General features: G+C 43.7%; 1 protein-coding gene across 1 annotated transcript; it reads right to left on the bottom strand.

The window, feature by feature from the left end:
* Positions 1 to 15292: 15292 nt before the first annotated feature.
* On the bottom strand, positions 15293 to 19350 carry LOC125317330 (myelin P2 protein-like). The gene is made up of 4 exons (XM_048287095.1): positions 19173 to 19350; positions 17520 to 17692; positions 17149 to 17250; positions 15293 to 15545 (listed from the first exon to the last, which is right to left on the bottom strand). The coding sequence occupies exons 1-4, from the start codon at positions 19243 to 19245 to the stop codon at positions 15495 to 15497; spliced, it is 399 nt and encodes a 132-aa protein (XP_048143052.1). The 5' UTR covers positions 19246 to 19350; the 3' UTR covers positions 15293 to 15494.
* Positions 19351 to 19958: the final 608 nt, after the last annotated feature.

A 19958-nucleotide genomic window follows, 5' to 3' on the forward strand; every position in this document is an offset into this window, starting at 1 on the left:
AGGCCTGCACTCTGCTGCCAGAGGAATGGAGAAGAATGCATTGGCAATGTCAATAGTGGCGTACCACTTTGCTGCTTTGGACTCCAGCTCGTACTGGAGCTCCAACATGTCTGGCACGGCAGCGCTCAACGGTGGAGTCACTTCATTCAGGGCACGATAGTCCACAGTCAATCTCCATTCCCCGTCAGACTTGCGCACAGGCCAGATGGGGCTGTTGAAGGGTGAGTGGGTCTTGCTGACCACCCCTTGACTCTCCAGCTCGCGGATCATCTTGTGGATGGGGATCACAGCATCTCGATTTGTCCGATACTGCCGGCGGTGCACTGTCGAGGTGGCAATTGGCACTCGTTGCTCTTCCACTTTCAGGAGCCCAACTGCAGAAGGATTCTCAGATAGTCCAGGCAGGGTGTTCAATTGCCTAATGCCCTCTGCCTCCACAGCAGCAATCCCAAATGCCCACCTGAGTCCTTTTGGGTCTTTGTAGTAGCCATTCCGGAGGAAGTCTATGCCCAGAATACACGGGGCCTCTGGGCCGGTCACAATCGGATGCTTTTGCCACTCCTTCCCAGTCAGGCTCACCTCAGCTTCCAAAAGGGTCAACTGCTGTGATCCCCCGGTCACCCCAGCGATGGATACAGGTTCTGCCCCCACATGTCCCGATGGCATTAAAGTACATTGTGCCCCAGTATCAACCAATGCATCATATTTTTGTGGCTCTGATGTGCCAGGCCATCGGATCCACACCGTCCAGAAAACTCGGTTCTCCCGTGCCTCTTCCTGGCTAGAGGCAGGGCCCCTCTAGCCCTGGTTATCATTCTTTCCCTGGGCGTACATGCTCGAGGTACCTTCAAGGGGATCCAACATATCATCCTCCCTTCTGTGATACCTGGCAGCTCGGTCACGGGAGGCTGAGGCTACCTTCACCTTAGCGGAACCCCCTCGGTTAGTGCCTCCCTCCTTGAGTTCACGCACCCGCGCTGCCAGGGCAGAGGTGGGTTTCCCATCCCACCTTCTCATGTCTTCCCCATGCTCACACAGGAAGAACCACAGCTCAGCTCGTGGGGTGTACCCTCTCTCTCTAGCAGGGGGACGACGGGCTCTGACTTGGGGGCCTGTGACTCGCACTGGTGCCACACTGACCCTCCTCATCTCCTCCCTCATCTCCTCCCTCATCTCCTCCCTCATTTCCTTCCTCATCTCCTTCATGTCCTCTTTGAGGTCCTGGACCACAGCAGAGACATGAGCTTTCAGCGGGCCATTGATCATGCTGTCATAATGCCTGAGCCTGTTGGCAACAGAGCCCACTGTTTCTCGGGTATTGTCAGCATCAATCGTTGCAATGAAGGTGGTGTATTGCGATGGCCCTAGCCTTGCCAGGTTCCACATCATCTGTCCTGTGCACCTGACCTTATCGGGGTCATTATCATGCTGTCCATCCTTCCCAAAGAGTACCTCTAATATTGCCACCTCTCTTAGCTGTTGGATCCCTTGCTCGAGTGTCTTCCACTGCATTCTATGATGATACTCCTGCATTCTTTCTTTGTGAATGAACCTTTCTCTCACACTCATTAAGAGCCGCTCCCAGAGAGAGAGAGGCCCTGGCTCCCTCACAAATATCTGGTCCACACCTGGGTCCTGGGTCAACGATCCCAGATACCTTGCCTCACCACTATCGAGTTGCACACTTGTGCCCATAAGGTCCCAAACCCGAAGCAGCCAGGTGGTATAAGGCTCACGCCCCCTTCGCACAATGTCGTTTCGCATAGCACGGAGACTGTCGTGCGACAGGGACTCAGTGATGACTTCTGGCTCTGGCTCTCCTGCTGGTTGTGAGGGCCCTGGTTGCCCATCATCATTAACTGGTCGTACTGATTTGGTCTTATACTTCCTCCTTTGCACAGGGGCGACTGCTGCTGGCTGTGGTTGTCCTTGTGGTTCAGCTGAAGCCTGGACGGTTGTAACATCCGTGGGTTCCACTGCTGCACCATCGGACTCACCCTCTTTGGGGCAGGGAGAGGGTTTTTCACTAGCTGAGGAGGTGTATTCCCTTAGCAATTGGCATATCTCCTGGCGCACCTGGCCCATCTCCTGGCACATCTCCTTGCGCACCTGACCCATCTCCTGGCATATCTCCTGGCGCACCTGACCCATCTCCTGGCATATCCCCTGGCGCACCTGGCCCATCTCCTGGCACATCTCCTGCATCCCTTTTGCCAGTACCCCCACCCAGTTTGGGTAGTCCATTTCTGAGGTGGACTGTTGGGCAGTATCAGTCTGTGGGGCGGGATCTCTAGTGTCTGGGGCTGTGGCAGGCTCTGGCTCTGGGGTAGGATCTCTAGTGTCTGGGGCCGTGTCAGGCTCTGGAGCAGGATCAGGCTCTGGGGTAGGAACTCTACTCTCTGGGGTCATGTCAGGTTCTGGGGCAGGATCTCTAGTCTCTGGGGCTGGTGTCCGGGTAGATATCCAAGCCAATCTCAACTTATCCTTGAATGCTAAATAGAGTAGGCCTATCAGCAGCAGATGGTTAGTATTCAGAGGGAATTTAAACCCTTCGAAAATTGATGGGGTGGGCCCAAAGAACTGGTTGAGGGGTTGGGAGAAAACTTCCCCTGGTGTCATTTCCTCACAGAAGGTACCATTGCTAACATAACCCCAAAAACATGTGCTCAGTGTGTGATAACTGTTTATCCATGTGCCCACATTCCGGAGGAAGTTAAAAACCCATGAATTCCTCACCTTCTCGACCCATAACGCAAGCTGGATAACAGCAATGGTAGCCTTAGTCAGAGGACCCATATTCAAGTAAGGAGCTGCAAAGGGGAAGAATATAGCCACGGCTACATGCCACCCAAACCAGGGTAAACTAGACCACATAGTGCTGCCTAACAAGGTTCCAATATCCAGCACACAAAATAAAGTTATCGAGGAACTGTTATTCCTTTTTCACCTCTATCTCTTAATGCCCTCAGGCCCCACGTTGGGCGCCAAGATCTGTCTCGGTTTTGAAAGACAGGTGTCTGCTAAGGAAGGCAGAGGCCCCCCTTGAAGTGGCAGATATAACCCCTTTTCCCTCCAAGTTATTATATTTTGAAATCAAGGGCCTTTAGGCAAAGATGTGGGAAATAGGAATAACAGTTCTTTACTCTATATATATATGTATATAACCAGTCAAACAAAACAACAACAACTCTGGCAGTAACAGCAATCACAAACCCAGTGCCAGCCTTCTCGGCTGTCAGGCCCTTTCCCCTCGGGCGCAGTTCCGCTCGCAGCCGGCAGGGGCGCTGGCGGCTCCCGGTGAGCAGGGCAGGTGCGATGGTTCCCCCGCGGCTGCAGGGGGCGCTCCGGAGCGAGCTCGGGAAACCCGCGGCACCGGTGCCCTGGGATCCCGGGAAGGGATGGAACAAAGGCTTCACAAACCGCTGGGCAGCCGATCCCGGACTCTCAGGAACAGCAGGCTGGAATGGCAGGGACGAACGCAAATCCCGGGTGGCAGACGAGATGTATCCAGATGGGAAAAACCCACGGAGGCCCAGGCAGGCAGGGCGGGCAGGGCTACAGCGTAGCGAAAGCTCGAAGCAGCAGCGGAGCAGGACAGCCACAGCTCGGTCTCCAGCAGGGCAGGGAAAAGCGGCTTTTGGGGTCCCGGCGTTGCTTCCAGCAGGAAGAAAGAACGGCCAAAAAGAAAGCAGCAGCAGCTCCTTTCTCTGCAGCTTCTCTCTCCGGACGCTCAGAGCGAACTGTCCCCACACCCAGGTGTAGACAAAAGAGTAGCCAGGCCCGCCCCACTCCCCTTTTTGTCTTTCTTAAGTACAGCTATTTGTCCCCTAGCAACATGCATATGGGAGAAAATTCCTTTAACGGGAAAACCTAAGACTAAACTAAAACCCCAACACACAGGAAGCCATCCCAGCTGTTGGATCATATTTCTAACTGCTGCCTGAGAGCTCTGTGGGAAAATTCATGAAAAGATACAACATAAAACACCAAGTCCTATCCAAGTGAAATCCCTGAAGTCCTTAGCACAAGATCCCCAAACTTGTCATCTTCAGAGTCTGTGAAAGGGAAACCTGAGACAAGGAATGACTTGCAGCCAATGAGGCAGTGCACAAGAGAGGGAAAGGGTTTAGGTACGTTACCTGGACAGAGGAGAGATTGGCATGAAACTCTAAAATGAAGTATATTGGAAAGTGTAAAACCAGTGCTGAACATAAGTGGGATTTTTGGAAGAATTCTTTTCTGCCTTTTCCTGTTCCATAAGTGTATTTTTAAATGACTGATTAATGACTTTTTCCTCTGAGTGGTTTCAGTATAAACTTTCTAACAAATGTGGCCATAATTTTTATTATTATTTTTCTTTTTCTCATTGGAGAACATTCACAGGACAAAACCAGCATGGTGTATTTCACCAGATTTCATACAGAAACTTTTAATGTTGAACAAAAAAAAGTATTCTTATTAAGCATTTATAAATAACTGTTATTTCCTGCCTACAAACATTGCATGGAGTTACTCTGCCACCATTCCTCCATCTTGGGTTTCATGACTAATGTAGAAATAAATAATACATGTGCTGGGTATTATATGTTGGAGCCTTCCGTTGCCTGAGGGCTGGATTTCCTGCTATTGTTTGCCACAGGTGACTATGTACAATTACCATGCTGAAGACCAGTGTCGTCTGAGGTGCTTTTTGGCCCAGTACTTACAGAGCCAGACTCCAGAGCACATCCTTTTGTTTGGATTAATAGCGGAAAAATAGAAAATACTCTTTTCACTGAAAGGGTTTTCTTCCATCTCTTTGAAATCAATTCAACTTTTTTACGTGATTAAGAGCTAATTCCTTAAGTGTCTTGGAAGACAGATTGTCATGCTGACTGAAGTGGAAAAGAAAAGCAGCAAGCTTTCTGTGTGTTCAAACTACAAACAAGTCAGTGCAAGGTGCTGTGGTTATGGGTTCTCTGCAAAACAACAAATGAAACAATTTTCCCCTCTGCATCTTGACACACTGTCTTTTTCACCTGTCTGCCACAGCTACCATTCTCTCATGGTGACCAAACTGTCATGTTCTGGTTTCCACCTCTGTAAGTATGACTCGGCTGTCCTCAGTGAGTCTGGCTGTGAAAATGGCACAGTAAAAAGCAGTTTGCCTTGCTGGGGACACACAAAGTCGGATCAGACCTGCCCAAGAAAATGACAGAACAGCAAATGTTGTGCTGATGGTGGGGGAGAGGACATGTCTGCCAAATCTAGTCTGCTTTTTTTCAAAACGAGTATCACTTCCCAGATGCTGTGATTAGCAGCTACCAGTGGTTACTTGTGACATTTTTGGATATTCACCCACTTAGATGCTGTGATTTGGCTCTGCCAGCAAGGGAGTGGAACCCACCGTTGGACAAACCCCAACAGAAACAAGTTCTGAAATGATGAAAGGAATCAGTTTGGTGAGGACAAGTGTGCAGCCTGACCTGTGTGAATCATTCTCCAGCCCATGGAAGAAATTGCTTGTACTTACTTCAGAATCTCTCTCAGTAACAACCAGTGATTCCAAATGGAATTCCAACCTTTTTCTCCATTACTATTTAGCTGCCACACAGTGGTAAATCTGCCTTCTTAGAGACCTGTATGATACCCTGGTTCCTTGTACCATAAGTTCCTTGGAACAGAAACTGTTCTCTCTCTCAGTACAGTTTAGCACAAAGGGTGCTAGTCCTGGTTCCATTGTATTGTTGCAGCTGGATTTCAAATGTCACTTGCATTTAGCCAGAAGACCTGATAACAAGTTGTTCTGCTTCGATATTGCTAACAACAAGATAACTCCATCAGATAATGCATCCTTTTCAGGAATGTTTGTTTAAATTATCATCCTGTACGTTTTGTCTTTTTAGTGTAGGATCTGGTCACATCCAAGAGAGAAAATAGGAATATATTTAGAGAAAAAACATCATACATTTTGATGGAAAAGAGCACCTTTTCTATGAAAATTGTAGATGAAATTCCCAAAAGGAAGAAGAACTGTTTTATAGTCTGTGAATGGATATCAAATATGCAAGAAAAGGAAAGAACCCAGTGTTATTTTCAATTAATATTGTAGGCCATTAGAATTAACAATATATATTTTTGAGTCTTTTAACTTTTCCACAAACTCTTACTGAGCTCACTTTTTTGAGAGTTCTTAGGGTTTTTGTAAGACCAAAGTCCAGGCAGATGTCATAGAAAAGTCTCAGAAGGAGACTAAAGATGTGTAGTGATATAGTCTTGCTAAGCCTTCAGGGTCACCTCTTCCCCATCAATCATTGCACAGGAGTCAATCACATTAATTACTGCATTTTAAGCTAATGGATTTCTTAGGCTAAGAAAGGAAAACTAATGGACTGATGGGGTTAATTAAGGAAAAGTAATGGATTGCTTGTGTTAACTAAGGAGAGCAGATTTATGCTCTCTTTCTCCCACACATTTAGACGCTAAAGAAGATACATCAGGTTTTCTGTCTTTTGGCCATGTCCTCTCTTTGTCACAGTTTGAGAGACTGGATTTGTAAACAGTAGGAGTACATCGGCTCTGTGTGTGTGTTTGTTTGTGTGTTATAAGAAGGATGTGTGTGGAAAGCCATGTGAATTGCAAAGGGTAGTGTCATCGTTTATAAGTTATTTCCTTCAATGAGTACTTCTATTCAAATCCAGATGGTGCTTGGAGAATTTTCTGCTATTGAAAAAAGACTTCCCTTCCTCTTGGCTGTGGTACATCCTTGCACCACACCTGGGAGTGACGCTGGTCACATTTCCACTGCCTGGCTTTGGATCTGAATGTTCCACCATGTGATCACAATGTGGATGCTCAAATCCCTGAGGTGATGTTCCCCTTTTCTCTGGGACATAAACATCATGCTGCTGTTGAACTCGTAACGTCATTTCCACGTTTCACCCTTTCCCCATGTACTGAAATTTCTCTTCACAGACTTACCAAGAGAAGAGAAACTCAGTGCAAAGACTGCTCAGGAGAGCCCTGAGTAATTTCCTGATGAAAGGTCTGAAACGAATCATGAGAATCTTGTTTCTAATTTTGTTACTACTTTGTGAGTAGAAAAACTGCAGTGTTTTTAGAAACGAATGAGGAACAAAGATTCAAAGTTAGTTTTGCTTCCTCACTGATTCATGAGAGTCTCCTGGGAGCCCAAACTAGGTTATGACAATACAACAGCATATTTCATTTAGTCAAGAAGGACTTTCTAGTTCCTCAGATTCCCACACATTTTCCTAACACTACAATTGAAAACAAAATTAAGCTTCTTTTGAGTTAGGATAAGAAATCAGCTGGAAAGCAGCCATCAGTACTGCCCAACCACTTAGCCCAAGAAGTAGGACAGGCTGTCAAACCCATTGAAAGAGCAGGAAGCAAGGCAGCAGCAAGCAAGGCAGCACAGACATGCAGAGGCAAAAAACCAGCACCACGTTTAACCACATATATATATATACGCCTGTATATGATCAGGAGCACGCTTTCACAGCTGAGTGGAAGGAAGCAGGTCATCTCTGCTCATCTCAGTAGATGATCTTCAGTCATGTTAACAGAATTGATCCTGTTTAGAGAACGTGGATTGAATTACCCAGCTGGATATTGTTGTGTGTCACTGGCACACAGTCAGAAATGTGTGAGGGTTTTCACTGCATCACCAGCACACCACCACTCTCCAGCTGTATGATCCTTGGAGTTCTGGCACCAAAGAGAGATCAGCCACAGACCTGTCAGCCAAAATAGTGGTGAGAGCTACCAAACCTTCAGCTCAGTGAGTTGTTACATCAAGTATCAAACAATAACATAAATTCTTTACCAGGCAGTGAAAAAAAAGCATGTTTCCAAGCTGTTATTCATCTCCAAAAGAAGATATTTAAAATAGGTGAGCTAAAGTATTTCCTAAAGGTGTTTGTCATTCTCCAAGGACTGTAGTAGGGTTGATGTTGATGTCCCTGGTGGGCTAGGGGAAAATGTCTACCATGCATTGAGGAGATCAGAGGCTAGGATTCAAGAGGAGAGGAGTGTTAAATTCAAGTAACACACGTGGTAAAACTCATTGTGAAACCAGGGCTTCACTGAGGGATGGCAACATACAGGAAGACATGGCTGAGTCACAGGAGGCGGAACAGGGATGTCTGTGTGGGTTTACTGAATTCAGTGATCCCACAAAGGTGAGGCTGATGCAGATCTCTGCCTCAAGTACACTCAGCAGCAAGACTGAGTTTGTGGCCAAAAGGCACACATGGCTGCATGTACACCTGTATGCATGGCCAGTACAGACTGAAGCACTCAGCACTCAGACAAACATGGACAGGTTCTGTTCTGTTTCCCTCCCTGCTGACCAGAATGAAGGTGCATAATGGGACATTAAGTTAAGTCAGTCATTTAAACAGGTATGGAAAATGTGGAGTTAGGAGAAGAGGCAGAGAATAGCTGGTGTGAACTGTGTCTCTGGTAAAAACAGATGTGGGGACAGTGTGCTGTGAGCACTGTGTGTTGCCAGGAGGAACTAGCTTGAGCTATAGGCAAAAAGCAGAAAAGATGTGCTTTACTCCCCTTGTGTTTATGGCTACTCTGTTTAATGCTGTGTGGAGGATTTATTTTGTTTGGTGGTTTGGGGTTTTTTGGCAAAATAGATTCTAAGATGGTGTTTCCACCAGAGCAGGATGCTGCAAGCTGCTGAGGGAACCCTGCTGAATCCATCCCTTTCTAGCCTTCCTGGATAGGAATGGATGTAGTCAGGCAGCAGAAACTGTACTTGCAGCCTGAGTGTGGGTGGGCAGATCCCAGACTTTTGTCCAGAAGAGGTGAAGTACTTCAGGTGCACTGAGAAGGATCTTGCATGGAAAAAGCAAGCTGGCTGTGACCACTACCTGGAGAAGTGCACATCATGATCGGGGGTATCGATCCACTCAGCTCAGCCTCAACGCTTCAGGGCTTTTTTCAGAGAGTTGTTTTTGACTGGGCTGATTGCTATCTTCCATGCTGGGTATTTTTCAGGAATTATGTATTCTGCCAGTGGCTGGGGATAGTCCCTCATCAGTCTGTCTAGATGAACTCTGCCTCCAGAAGGTGCCTAGTAGATACCCAGGAGTGATTGGCAACAGTAGACATAACTGAATTTTTCTGAGCAGTAAGAAATAATCTTGGCCATTTCCCTTATCACTTTAACTATTTTTTAAGATATTCATTCAGAGAGCACAGCCTTACACCAAAAAGATAAATCATATTGATGCCCCTATGTTGATGACCAGGAACTATCAAAGGGGTTTCCAAGCTGGTTTTAGATGGAAGAGCTGTTGTTGACATGGAGCTTGAGAATATCTTTAGTCCAACACATCTTCTACCTCGAAGTGCTCATAGGTACCATACAGGCCGCTTCTGAGAATTCAGAGCTTATGAATTTCAGGGCAGAACTCTGTTTGGAGTACAGTTAAAATTAAGTTCAAAGGTACATTCTTCAATTGTTTTCACAGTCTGTGATCTGCTGTAAAGCCACAGTGTTTGCTCTAGTTCTTGCTTGTTCTCCATCTGGTATTTGTGCTTCTGCTTATATATATTGCCTAGTGTATTTTTTCCCTCTTAAATGTCCCTCTGGCTTTTCAAACTATTTCCTGGGTTTGTTGAGATCATTTGAATTTGAACCCTGCTCTCTGCTATGCTTGCATCTCCTCTCATCTCTGTACACTCCACAAATAAGAACGTGGTTTTTACTGAGGAGATTGAGCATGACTGGACCAGTACAAATCCACATGTTACGTCCTTCTACTTTGAACCACTGGCTGGTGAAGTATGGTTTTTGCAGCAGTTTTTACCATCTCTGTTGCAGCAGGCTACATTATCTGGCCTAATTTACAGCATGTTTATGGATGTAGAATCATAGAATGGTTTGGTTTTGAAGGAACCCTGAATATCAATCAGTTCCAACCCCCCTGCCATGGGCATGGACACCTTTCACTAGACCAGGTTACTCGAAGCCCCATCCAACATGGTCTTGAACACTACCAGGGATGGTGAATCCACAACTTCTCTGAGCAACCTGTTGCAGTGCCTCGCCATCCTCACAGTAAAGAATTTCTTCTTTATGCTCAAACTAAAGCTGTCCTCTTTTATTCTAAGGCAATTTTTTCCTACATGCCCTTGCAAGAAGTCCCTCTCTAATTTTCTTGTATGCCTCAGATGTCTTTGGTAGTATTGTTAAAACCTTCCAGAAGTCAGCAGAGGTGACTACTTCTGGTTTTTTTCCATCCACAGGACTAGTCACCCTGTGAGAGGAAAATGAGATTGGTTTGAAATGCCTTATCCAGATAGACCCCCATGCTTTAAAAAGATCTTCTTCCTTGACACTACTTTTCTGAAGTCATTAATTTAGACCATAGTGATTGTCTCTGTATTTCACAACATGCTCTCTGCCCAACTGGAGGCAGAGCCAGGATAAACTGTTACGATGCTTCTTGATTACACTAAAATCCCCAGAAAGAGGAAGCACCAGGGAGAGTCTTAATCTTGGTTCCTGTGCTCCTGGCCAGAGGGCTCAGTTCCCATCTGGAAAGCACAGACATTTATGCACCTAACCTTTCATAATCTGACTGCTCTATCTCTTGTTAAATTAAATGAAAACACTTGTGTTGTCTAAGTAATTAGTTGTGTCTTACAGTGTTAAATTGCTTTGCAGTCTTTTCCCACTGTTGATATGGAGAGGAGGTTTGTGAAGGAATTACTATTCCTTTCAAATGCATTTACCTATACCGATCCATGGGAGTCAGTAGGCTTTATAAAACTCTGAACACTGTATGGTACAAGATACAATAAGGTGGCACGATGCCATAGAAAGCTGTGAGCCTCTGCTAGGGGATTATATAAGGAGACTGAGGGCCTCACCTTCACTGTCTCGCAGATTTTTTCGTATCAAATGTGCAGAGCTTCCAAGTAAAACTTATATATATATTTTAGATTTCAGCTTGGGAAATTCATACTAGGATCTGAGATAAATGAGGCTGTTGTTGGCATATATAAGTATTGTACAGTAGCTAGACACATTACATATCTCCCCTTTCCTATAATTATGTCTACAGATTTCCCAAAGCAACCCTAAGTTCTGCTAAACTTGAAGGAGGCATGTCCCACAGCTCCACTCTAAGTGTCCCCTGGTGCAGCTTTAGCTGCAACATCATGTCTATGAACTTGAAAGACAAGACAAATTCTTGCAGTGTTTTTGACCCCATTGCTGACTCAGGTGCCTCTTGTAGGAAGTCTTATCCACAAGGGAGTGTGACAGGGAGTGTGTTCACTTTCAATTGAATTTAAAACACTTTCTTCCTCCCTTATGCTTCTCACAAATAGTATGATTGATACTGGTGATCATATTATAGCAAATATAAAAAAGATCTTTAAATACTTTTATTAATTCTCCACTGAGAACTTGAAAACAAATCCAGATGTAATCCATTTGCCCCACCCTTTGTAATCCCTGAATGATTGCATTTCTTCTAATTTTAGTTTTAAAATTTTTCGTAACATCTGAGGAAAATGTATTTAAATATTGATTTTCGAAAGTTAAAAAGAGCCCACTTTCCTTTGAAAATACTGTACAAATGCTGTCTAACACAGCTTTCCCTCTCTGTGGTGTCTTAGGCACTGTATTTTTCTCAATGTTGTTGTGCCCTTTAGTCCAAATAACGTTTTCTTGTGTTTCTCATCTGCAGCATGGCCAATAGCCAACCACAACGTTTTTCATTGAAATGATGAGGATATGCTCTAATTGCCTCCCTAACAAAGACCTTGATTACATCTAAATTCCAGGATTTCTGAAGGCAATTTTTTCTTGGTATCAGCCTATTTGTTTCTGACTGATTACCCCTTCAGTGCTAACCTTTCACTCCTTTGTATCCCAGAAAACAGCAGAACTTCTTTAATCCAAAATGAAAATCAGGCAAGGTAGCAATGTCTTAAAAGGCACAGTTGAGCAATTTATAAACAGCACAGTGTTTATCAGCATAAAAAGTTGCTTCTTGGAAAAAATGTGGTGAGTGATGAGGACTTCGTATGAAGCACAGTTGCTTTAATAACACAGCCCAATGCTATTTCTAGAATTGCCCAGCCACACGTCTGCTGTCCTGTCAAACTGTCCCAGCAGGTGACAAAGCTTCTGTGTAAAACAACAGAAAGTCGGTGCGTTGGGCACCTGGATGTGTGTGAATTCACTTTACAGGAGTACAGTTGCTCCCAAAATGAACTTTGAGGAAATCGTCAAGGGAAGTTCAAAGCTGTAGGAGAGCCTATACTCTCTGTTCCACTCCATGGGAAAAAGACTGGGATGTGAGGTCCAGTATTCCAGGTTTAGCTACACATCACCAGGAGATGTTTTCTATCACAAATTGCCAAATTCTGCTCAGTCCAAGGGAACAGCTTTGATAGATGGAGTCCAGATGCAGCTTTTATGTGATTTCAGTGCTCCCCATGGGAGCACTGGGGCTGAGAGGGGCTCTTGCCATGACAGCTTGCTTCTCCTTCCCCAGCAGATGTCAGAGGGGGCAGAGGCAGGGAATACTGCCAGACCTGCTGCAACTGGAGGATGAATACCCCATGCAGGCGATTTCCATTGTCTCGGGAGATGCAGGCAAAACAGAGGTGTGACAGAGCCTTAGAAAACTTACAGAAATACTTACTGATGGGAGAGGAGTCTGAGTGTGGTACTCTAAAATCAGCCAGGATTTCATTGCCTGGGATGGGTGCCAGACCAAGCTGTTTACTTTAAATAATGCTATTTATACACCAGCATCAGACTGCCAATATTTCTAGGCTAAGTCCATACACAAGCTAGGAAAATAGCAAATGGACTTGTTTGTCAATGTGAAAGTACAGTTCAAGACCCAGACATTGTACCTCAGCATAGATGTTCATTCCAGAAGTATCTGGCCTGTATAAAATGTTTAAGAAAGATGAAAAACTAACTTACAGTAAGACATGAAGAAGATAATGAGACTAAAAAATTTGTATTCCCCCTAAATTCTCCTGGAGACCCCAAGAACAGCTTTACAGACAGCAGTATCCCAAAGTGCTCCATTTCTATGCTGATTTGTACCACCTGCCCTATTGTTTTTGCCTTCAACACTATCAGTGCTGCTGCACTTTTCCTGTTTTGGAAAGTCTCCAGCTCTCATGACATTTTAAAGTGACCTTCGTATAGAGTGAAAGTGCCAAATACTAGGCTCCTAAGCAGCATATCTGCATTTACTTAGGGACTTAAAACCCCAAAGCTGTCATTATTTTAATTCCAAATCTCTGGAAAAATAAACACAATTAGAAGTTTCTTGAGAAGAGGAAGAGAGAGATGGGTTATGTCACAGAAATGGAGACGTAAATAAATAAATGAAGACTAGGTGAGCAGTCCTTTGTTTTTATTCTTTGTTTCCAGATCCGGAAAAACTATAGTTTGTACTGAAGTAAATGTTTATTTCCTTTGCCTAAGGAAATAAAAAGCTGAATACTAATATTCTATTGGAGAGGAGATTTTGGATCTAAGCTATAAGAAGAATTTACAGGTTGCATCAGGAAAAGCCAAGGAAATACAGAGCTTGTTTGCAGCAGTCTCTTCTCCCTTGCCTGTGGCTCAGGGATGGGAGGTGAGTTCTGCTTAAAAGGCTCTGGACAAGTTCCAGCTCCCCAGAGCCAGGCTGGGGTGAGTGGGTCCAGCAGCCTCACTGGGACTGTGTTGTACGGCAAGGGAAGGGAATGAAGAAACTGCAGAGCAAAAATCCAGTTTCACAAGTCCATTTCAGGCGGATTCTGAGCTGTAGGAAATGTCTCTTAACTCTGTTAAGAGACTAGGAGAATAATCTGGAGGGCCACGTATAATAAAATTTCACACTGTATGACTATTCTTATGGATTTCTGGTGGAACATCTTCACTTGAAATATGTGATTACATTGTGTTTGCAGCAGATGATACAAGAGGCATCATTCTGCCTCCATTCCTTGTTAGAATCACTGAGGACTTGGAGTCACAGAAACTCTGACACTCACAGTGGTGAGTTTTAGTGATAAGGTTAAAGATGGGGCATTTGTCCCTCCATCTAGGTTAGAGATCAGGATAAATTTTACTTAAAACTGCTGTTTGCCTTCTGGCAGCTGCCTTCAGTTAGACTGCATCTACATAAATTTATATCCAAATCTGGGCCCAGATTCTAGCTTTTCCAGTGGTGGGTAGAGAAGAAAGGTGACCTTTATATCTTTCGTTTGCGTATGATATCCATCTCTTCACTCCCTGCTTGGCTAAACCAATTTAGATTCTGACATTCAGTATTTGTCTTAACCTTGAGAATTTGTGCTCTTGCCTGTAAAACCAGTAGGCAAAGGTTCATCCCAGCTCTGCAGTTCCTAATGAGCCAAAATAAACACATGCTCCTCTCACAGTTGGTTTAACCCCACAGAGAAGGCAGGGACAGCCCTGTGTGGTGGCACGGAGGCCATGGGATGAAATAATGTGATTAGGTGAATATGGCAGTGATACTGAACACTGGCCAATGGAGGCAAATATTAATAACCTGCCACAGTGCTTTTTGGTTAAATGGATTTCCAGAAGTTTAGGTTTGCTTTTTCTGTTTTTTTCCTTAGATAAAAGCAGCATAAGTGCAGTGGGAGGAATGAACACTTTAGCTACTCAGTTAGGCTTGACAGCAAACTCTACCCAATGCAACTCCTCTGTGTGCTCAATATTAAGCATATGCTTAAATTCTGGGCTGGAAGTAGGATTGATTGCTGAGCACTTTTAAAACAAAGCCCTCTAGCCTTAAGACTTCTGGAGTTCATTCACACCTGCTCCACACTTTGTTTCATGGGTTTATCTGTTCTTTTGCCAGGCAAATATGGAATATATTCCAACTTTTTTTTCCTCCAGTATCTGTTTTCTTCCAAATAAATGCCAGTATATAAATCCTGATACTGAAAAAAGTATAAACTTTTTGGGATGAGTATGAAACAATGATGTGCTAAGACTGTAAGGCTACAATGATATATCATACTGGTAGTAAAGATAATTTTCCCTATAGGAGCTATTCAGCAATAAAATCTTTTGCAGGAAAGGAATATTGAGTCCAGGAGATGATATTTGGGTTAGGGTTAGCAGAAGCAGTGTTAGCCCTCTCTCAGATATGGATTACTTGTGTTTCACCATTTTACTCAGAAATAGTCTGACCTTTTGTACAGACACTATCAACAGAAAAGATAGTGCCAGTCAAGAAAGTAAATGTAAATCATTCATGTGGAGTGAAACACACTATTTTCTGTGTTGAGAAGCTTTTATTGGATCACCACAATATTTTGGATTAGTTACACTATGGCTTTGAAATATCAAATTATGGTGTAGCCATTTTCCCAATAAAAGAAAATAAAATAAAGAAGCACAGTGCATGAGGCTTTGGTCACTGAACTAAGCCGAGTTTTTAGAGCCAGTTCCGGTCCGGAGCAGAGAGGGAACTTCTTCACACTCTTTCATAAACTCTAGTGCAGACAACCCCTTTCATGGCACATTCCTAAGGCATAAAGGAAAATATTAATATAAACCTTTTGCTGACAGCAGTTGTGTCTGCTGCAGTAACCTCTGAAGTCAATGAAAATCCAGATGTCATGTTTTACATCTCTACACGTTTACAGAATGTTTAGAACAAACAGCAAAGATATTTTTATATTGCAAGTAGAGTTGTTTCTGTTTTAACAGCTTTAAACTTAATTAAGTGGCATTTAATGACAAAGAGATTGCAAAATTAAGCTCAGCTTCCACAAACAAATCTACTTTTCTTGGTATTATTGCTGACTTGGCAGAAATATTAGCCCCACCTAGTTTCTATATCATGGCCCACCAACACTTCCAAATTTTCAAAGTAGGGGATTTTTTTTTGCGTAGAAGCAGAAGTAGCCTGGGTATTTCAGAGGTTAGGCTTCTGGCCTAAAAAACTTTGCTCTTCTGAGTCACAAAATATTTCTCTTGACCCTCTCACCCCTGTGGCCTTCAGTGGCTGCTGATGATTCACAGCCACAGGATGCATGCGACAAAGGCGACAGGATATTAAAAAAATACTTCCTTGGTCTGCAAAAGAGGAGGAGTCCTCCACAACCCTGTATGAGGCAAGGGGCAGACAGCAGGACGCCAACAGAAGAGGGACCTTGCCTCTCTGCTTTATGAAGAGGGTTTAATAATTAGAAAAAACTTACGCAGAAATGCAGCTATGAGGAGATGCAAAAGCAAATCACCCTTCCTACCTAAAGGGAGGCTTCAAGAGAGCTGGAGATGGACTTTTTACAGGGGTGTGTAGTGACAGGACAAGGGCAAATGGCTTCAAACTGAGAGAGGGGAGGTTTGGGTTAGATATTAGGAAGAAATTCTTTACTGTGAGGGTGGTGAGACACTGGAACAGGTTGCCCAGAGAGATTGTGGATGCCCCATCCCTGGAAGTGTTCAAGGCCAGACTAGATGGGGCTTTGGGTAACCTGGTCCAGTGGAAGGTGTCCCTGTTTGTAGCAGTGGGTTGGAACTGGATGATCTCTAAGGTTCCTTTCAACCCAAACCATTCTATGATTCTACATATGAGAACTCATTACAAAACACAGAACAAGCTAACAGGTAAAGATGTAATGCTGCTGACTCCAAACAAGTTGCCAAAATTAGTTTGACTCCAATCTTTAAAAACTTTAATGAAAAAGTGAAATCTTAATTTTAATAGCAACCCTTACAACTAGGGTCCCTAAAATGTGTTATCTCTCTGACTTGGCCAAGATAGGGAAAAAGAAAGAGCTGTTCCAGGGACAGAAGTACCCTGCTTGTAAACTTTTGTACACAGTTCACAGGTTTCTGTTATTTTTAAACCTTATTCCTTTTAAGAACAATAATGTTGAGAGCAGTAACTATGCTGTCAATTTACGGCAGCTCTGCCAAAATAGTCACTTTAAAGACAAGTTGCTGTATGCAACAACATTTATTTCCTTCCAGGTGTTTTCTAAGTTTGGTCCCCTTTTTCTCCCTTTTAATTTATCTCATGATTCAAAAAGTAAGCCAGAATTGATAGTCTGTTTAGACAGAAGCATACTGAAGGCTGTATCCTTCCGACCTTTTTCAGTGTGCAAGGAACATGAGCTTACCACCACCATCTTCCCATCAACAAGTCTTCTCTTTATTGTGGTCTCTTTGCCATTCCACTTCTGCACTTGCACCAATGACCCTTTCTCCAAGGTTACAACACTCTGCAAAGTCCAAGAGAAGAGTTTCAATCTGCAGTCTGAGCTTTGCAGATTAGAGTAGTAATTCACTTTATGTTCAGCAAGATATGCGCTCTTGGATAATGATAATATAATACTCAGTAACATTATATTCAGCACTATACTGTTTCTTCTTTCAGGGCTTTATTGGAATAGTTTGGAAAACTCAAGGTGCACTGACAGAGTAGGTAAAACTTCTCCTGTTGTTCTTCTAGGAGATGTTCAGACCACTTAGATATCATCAGCCCCCTTACCTTGACTTTCCGGTCATCTGCTGTTGTTTCATCAAACTGATGGCCCAGTTTGAAAGAGATGGTTGTATTTTTGAAGGTGCTTTCAGTTCTGATGGTCACTATGTCCCCTTTCATGCTGATGATCACATCAGGCCTTGCCAAGCCACCTAGTTTCCGGGTAGCTAAGCCCACTCCTAGAAATCAGAAACAAAACAATCACTACATTCTAGAAGCAAGAAACTTCCACGGAAGAATAGGGAAGAATTTCTTCTCGAATTTTTCAGTGCCTGATTGAAGTGAAATGCTAATTCTTTTAGCTGAGACACTACTTAGAGATAGGAATGGTAACGTCAGCATTCAGGGGCTGAGGCAGCCTCAGCTCATAGAGTGCACTTTCAGCAAGAAGTAAAGATATACACAGTTATAGAGCTGTGCACATTTAGCTAAGAAGAAACATAGTTTGTTACAAATCTGCATTAATTTCATAGAGAGAGAATCCGTAGAAAAATTCAGAGGAATAGTCTGGTTCTCATAAAAAATTGTAAAAATCTTTTTAAAAAACCCTTGGCAAATCTTTTGTTAATGGCTGCAAGGAAGAAACTGGACACTGAATTGCCAGTGTGCTGGTGTTTGTTCATTAAAACATACTGAAGACTGGGTAATTCCTAAGTTGCTATTAGCATCCCTGAAGAATCCTTGCATCTAAACCTCAGTGAAAAGTACAAGTATGAAATATAAAAAATGTCGAGGTATGAGACTTGAGAGCTGCAAAGAGCTTCCAGGAAAATCCCATACCAAAAGCCTTTTGTACTGTCTAGTCCTTTCCAGTGCAGTTCATTGTCTGCAGGTTGTGAGGCTTGGAGCAAGTAGGAATGAAGCCACTGGCAATGTATCACTGCTTTATAAAAGCAGAAAGGGGATAGCTGTAGTTAGTGCCTTTGTTAGTGCTATGCCATGCTCAGATGAAAAGATCTGTAAGAAAGGGTATAAAGTTATGTGCAAAGTATAACACTATCTGCAGTAATTATTCCATACCATACAATTCTGTTCAGATGTTCAGAAAAATATCTGCAGCTGGACTTTCCTCCCACATTCACCCTGGCTAATTAATTAACTGCAATTCTTTTGTTATTCAGTCTAACACTTCAAATAAAGGAAATCAGTGAATCATTTATATAGCAAAAGCAATACAGTAGCTGACTGTCTGTGCACTTGGCATATAGGAATGAAGCCAGCATTAAAATGAAAAACAATGCCTAATTTATTACATTCCTGGCATTCTTCAGTAACAGACAGATTCATTCATAGTATTTAGACATCTGAAACTACAGTGTCATGAGACATCAGCTCCATTATATATTGTAAATTATCATAAGTCACAAGTTAATGGTGCAATCAAGAGGAACATAAAAAAATCTGCATCTCCATAGATTACTCTCATGAGAGAAAAACAAGTTAGATCAGTTCAGATCAGTTAGACAGAAGTAAATTTATAACAGTAATTCATCACCTACCTTTTCCAATTTAGATGCTAAAGAAAAGAAATTAAATTATGCTAGAAGAGTAGTTAAGTACTTTTTGGACAAAAAGAAGGCACCATCCGTGAACAAAACCTTCTCAAGGGAAACTTACTAACAAAAAAAAAAACCCAACCAAACCCAGAATATTTCTCACCCAATTCTTTCATATAGTCATCAAAATTTTCGCTGGAGACAAGTTTCCAGGTTCCCACAAATCGGTTACACATCGTACAGGCTTTGTGAGGCGCTGGTCCTGCAGAGAGAGGCAGTGGCCACAAAAGCTCTTGGTGGCAGTCAGAGAGGTTGTGTGCCCAACTCAGATTCAGTGGTGTCCCTTTAAAGAGGTCCGGTCCCAGTGGCGATTGGGATGGCCAATAGGGGAGGCAGTACCAGGGTGAGACAATGTGCACCTTGTCCAAGGCAGCCGTGCCAGTGCCAGGGCTCTGGGTGATGCCTGCCTTGGCTTCCTCCACTGAATGCACCAGTGCACAAGGGGCACACGGGGATGGGGACAGAACACTGCCACTGCACCCGTAGAGCGGTCAGGGCACACTGCAGTGGGGTGTCAGCAACATAGAGACAAGTACAGGAGCACTGCATCCCTGTGAAACCCAGCTCCGACTGTCCTCCCAGTGTTATTCTCCTGCTGTCACCATATAGAATAGAAATCCATAACAAGCATCTCATCCAAATGCCTGACTAATCCAGGGCTGGCCTAAAGTTACAGCATGTTAAGCCATTGTCCAAATGCCTCTTAAACACTGACAGGCCTGGGGCTTTGACCACCTCTCTAGGAATCCTCTTTCAGTGTATGACCACTCTCTCACTTAAAGTGCTTCCTAATGACAAATCTGAACCTCCCCTGACACAGCTGTGAACCATTCCCACACATTTTACCCCTGGATACCATGGAGGAGAGATCGGCACCTTCCTCTCCACT

This window comes from Corvus hawaiiensis, chromosome 26, assembly GCF_020740725.1.
Source record: "Corvus hawaiiensis isolate bCorHaw1 chromosome 26, bCorHaw1.pri.cur, whole genome shotgun sequence".
In the NCBI taxonomy this organism is placed as follows: domain Eukaryota; kingdom Metazoa; phylum Chordata; class Aves; order Passeriformes; family Corvidae; genus Corvus; species Corvus hawaiiensis.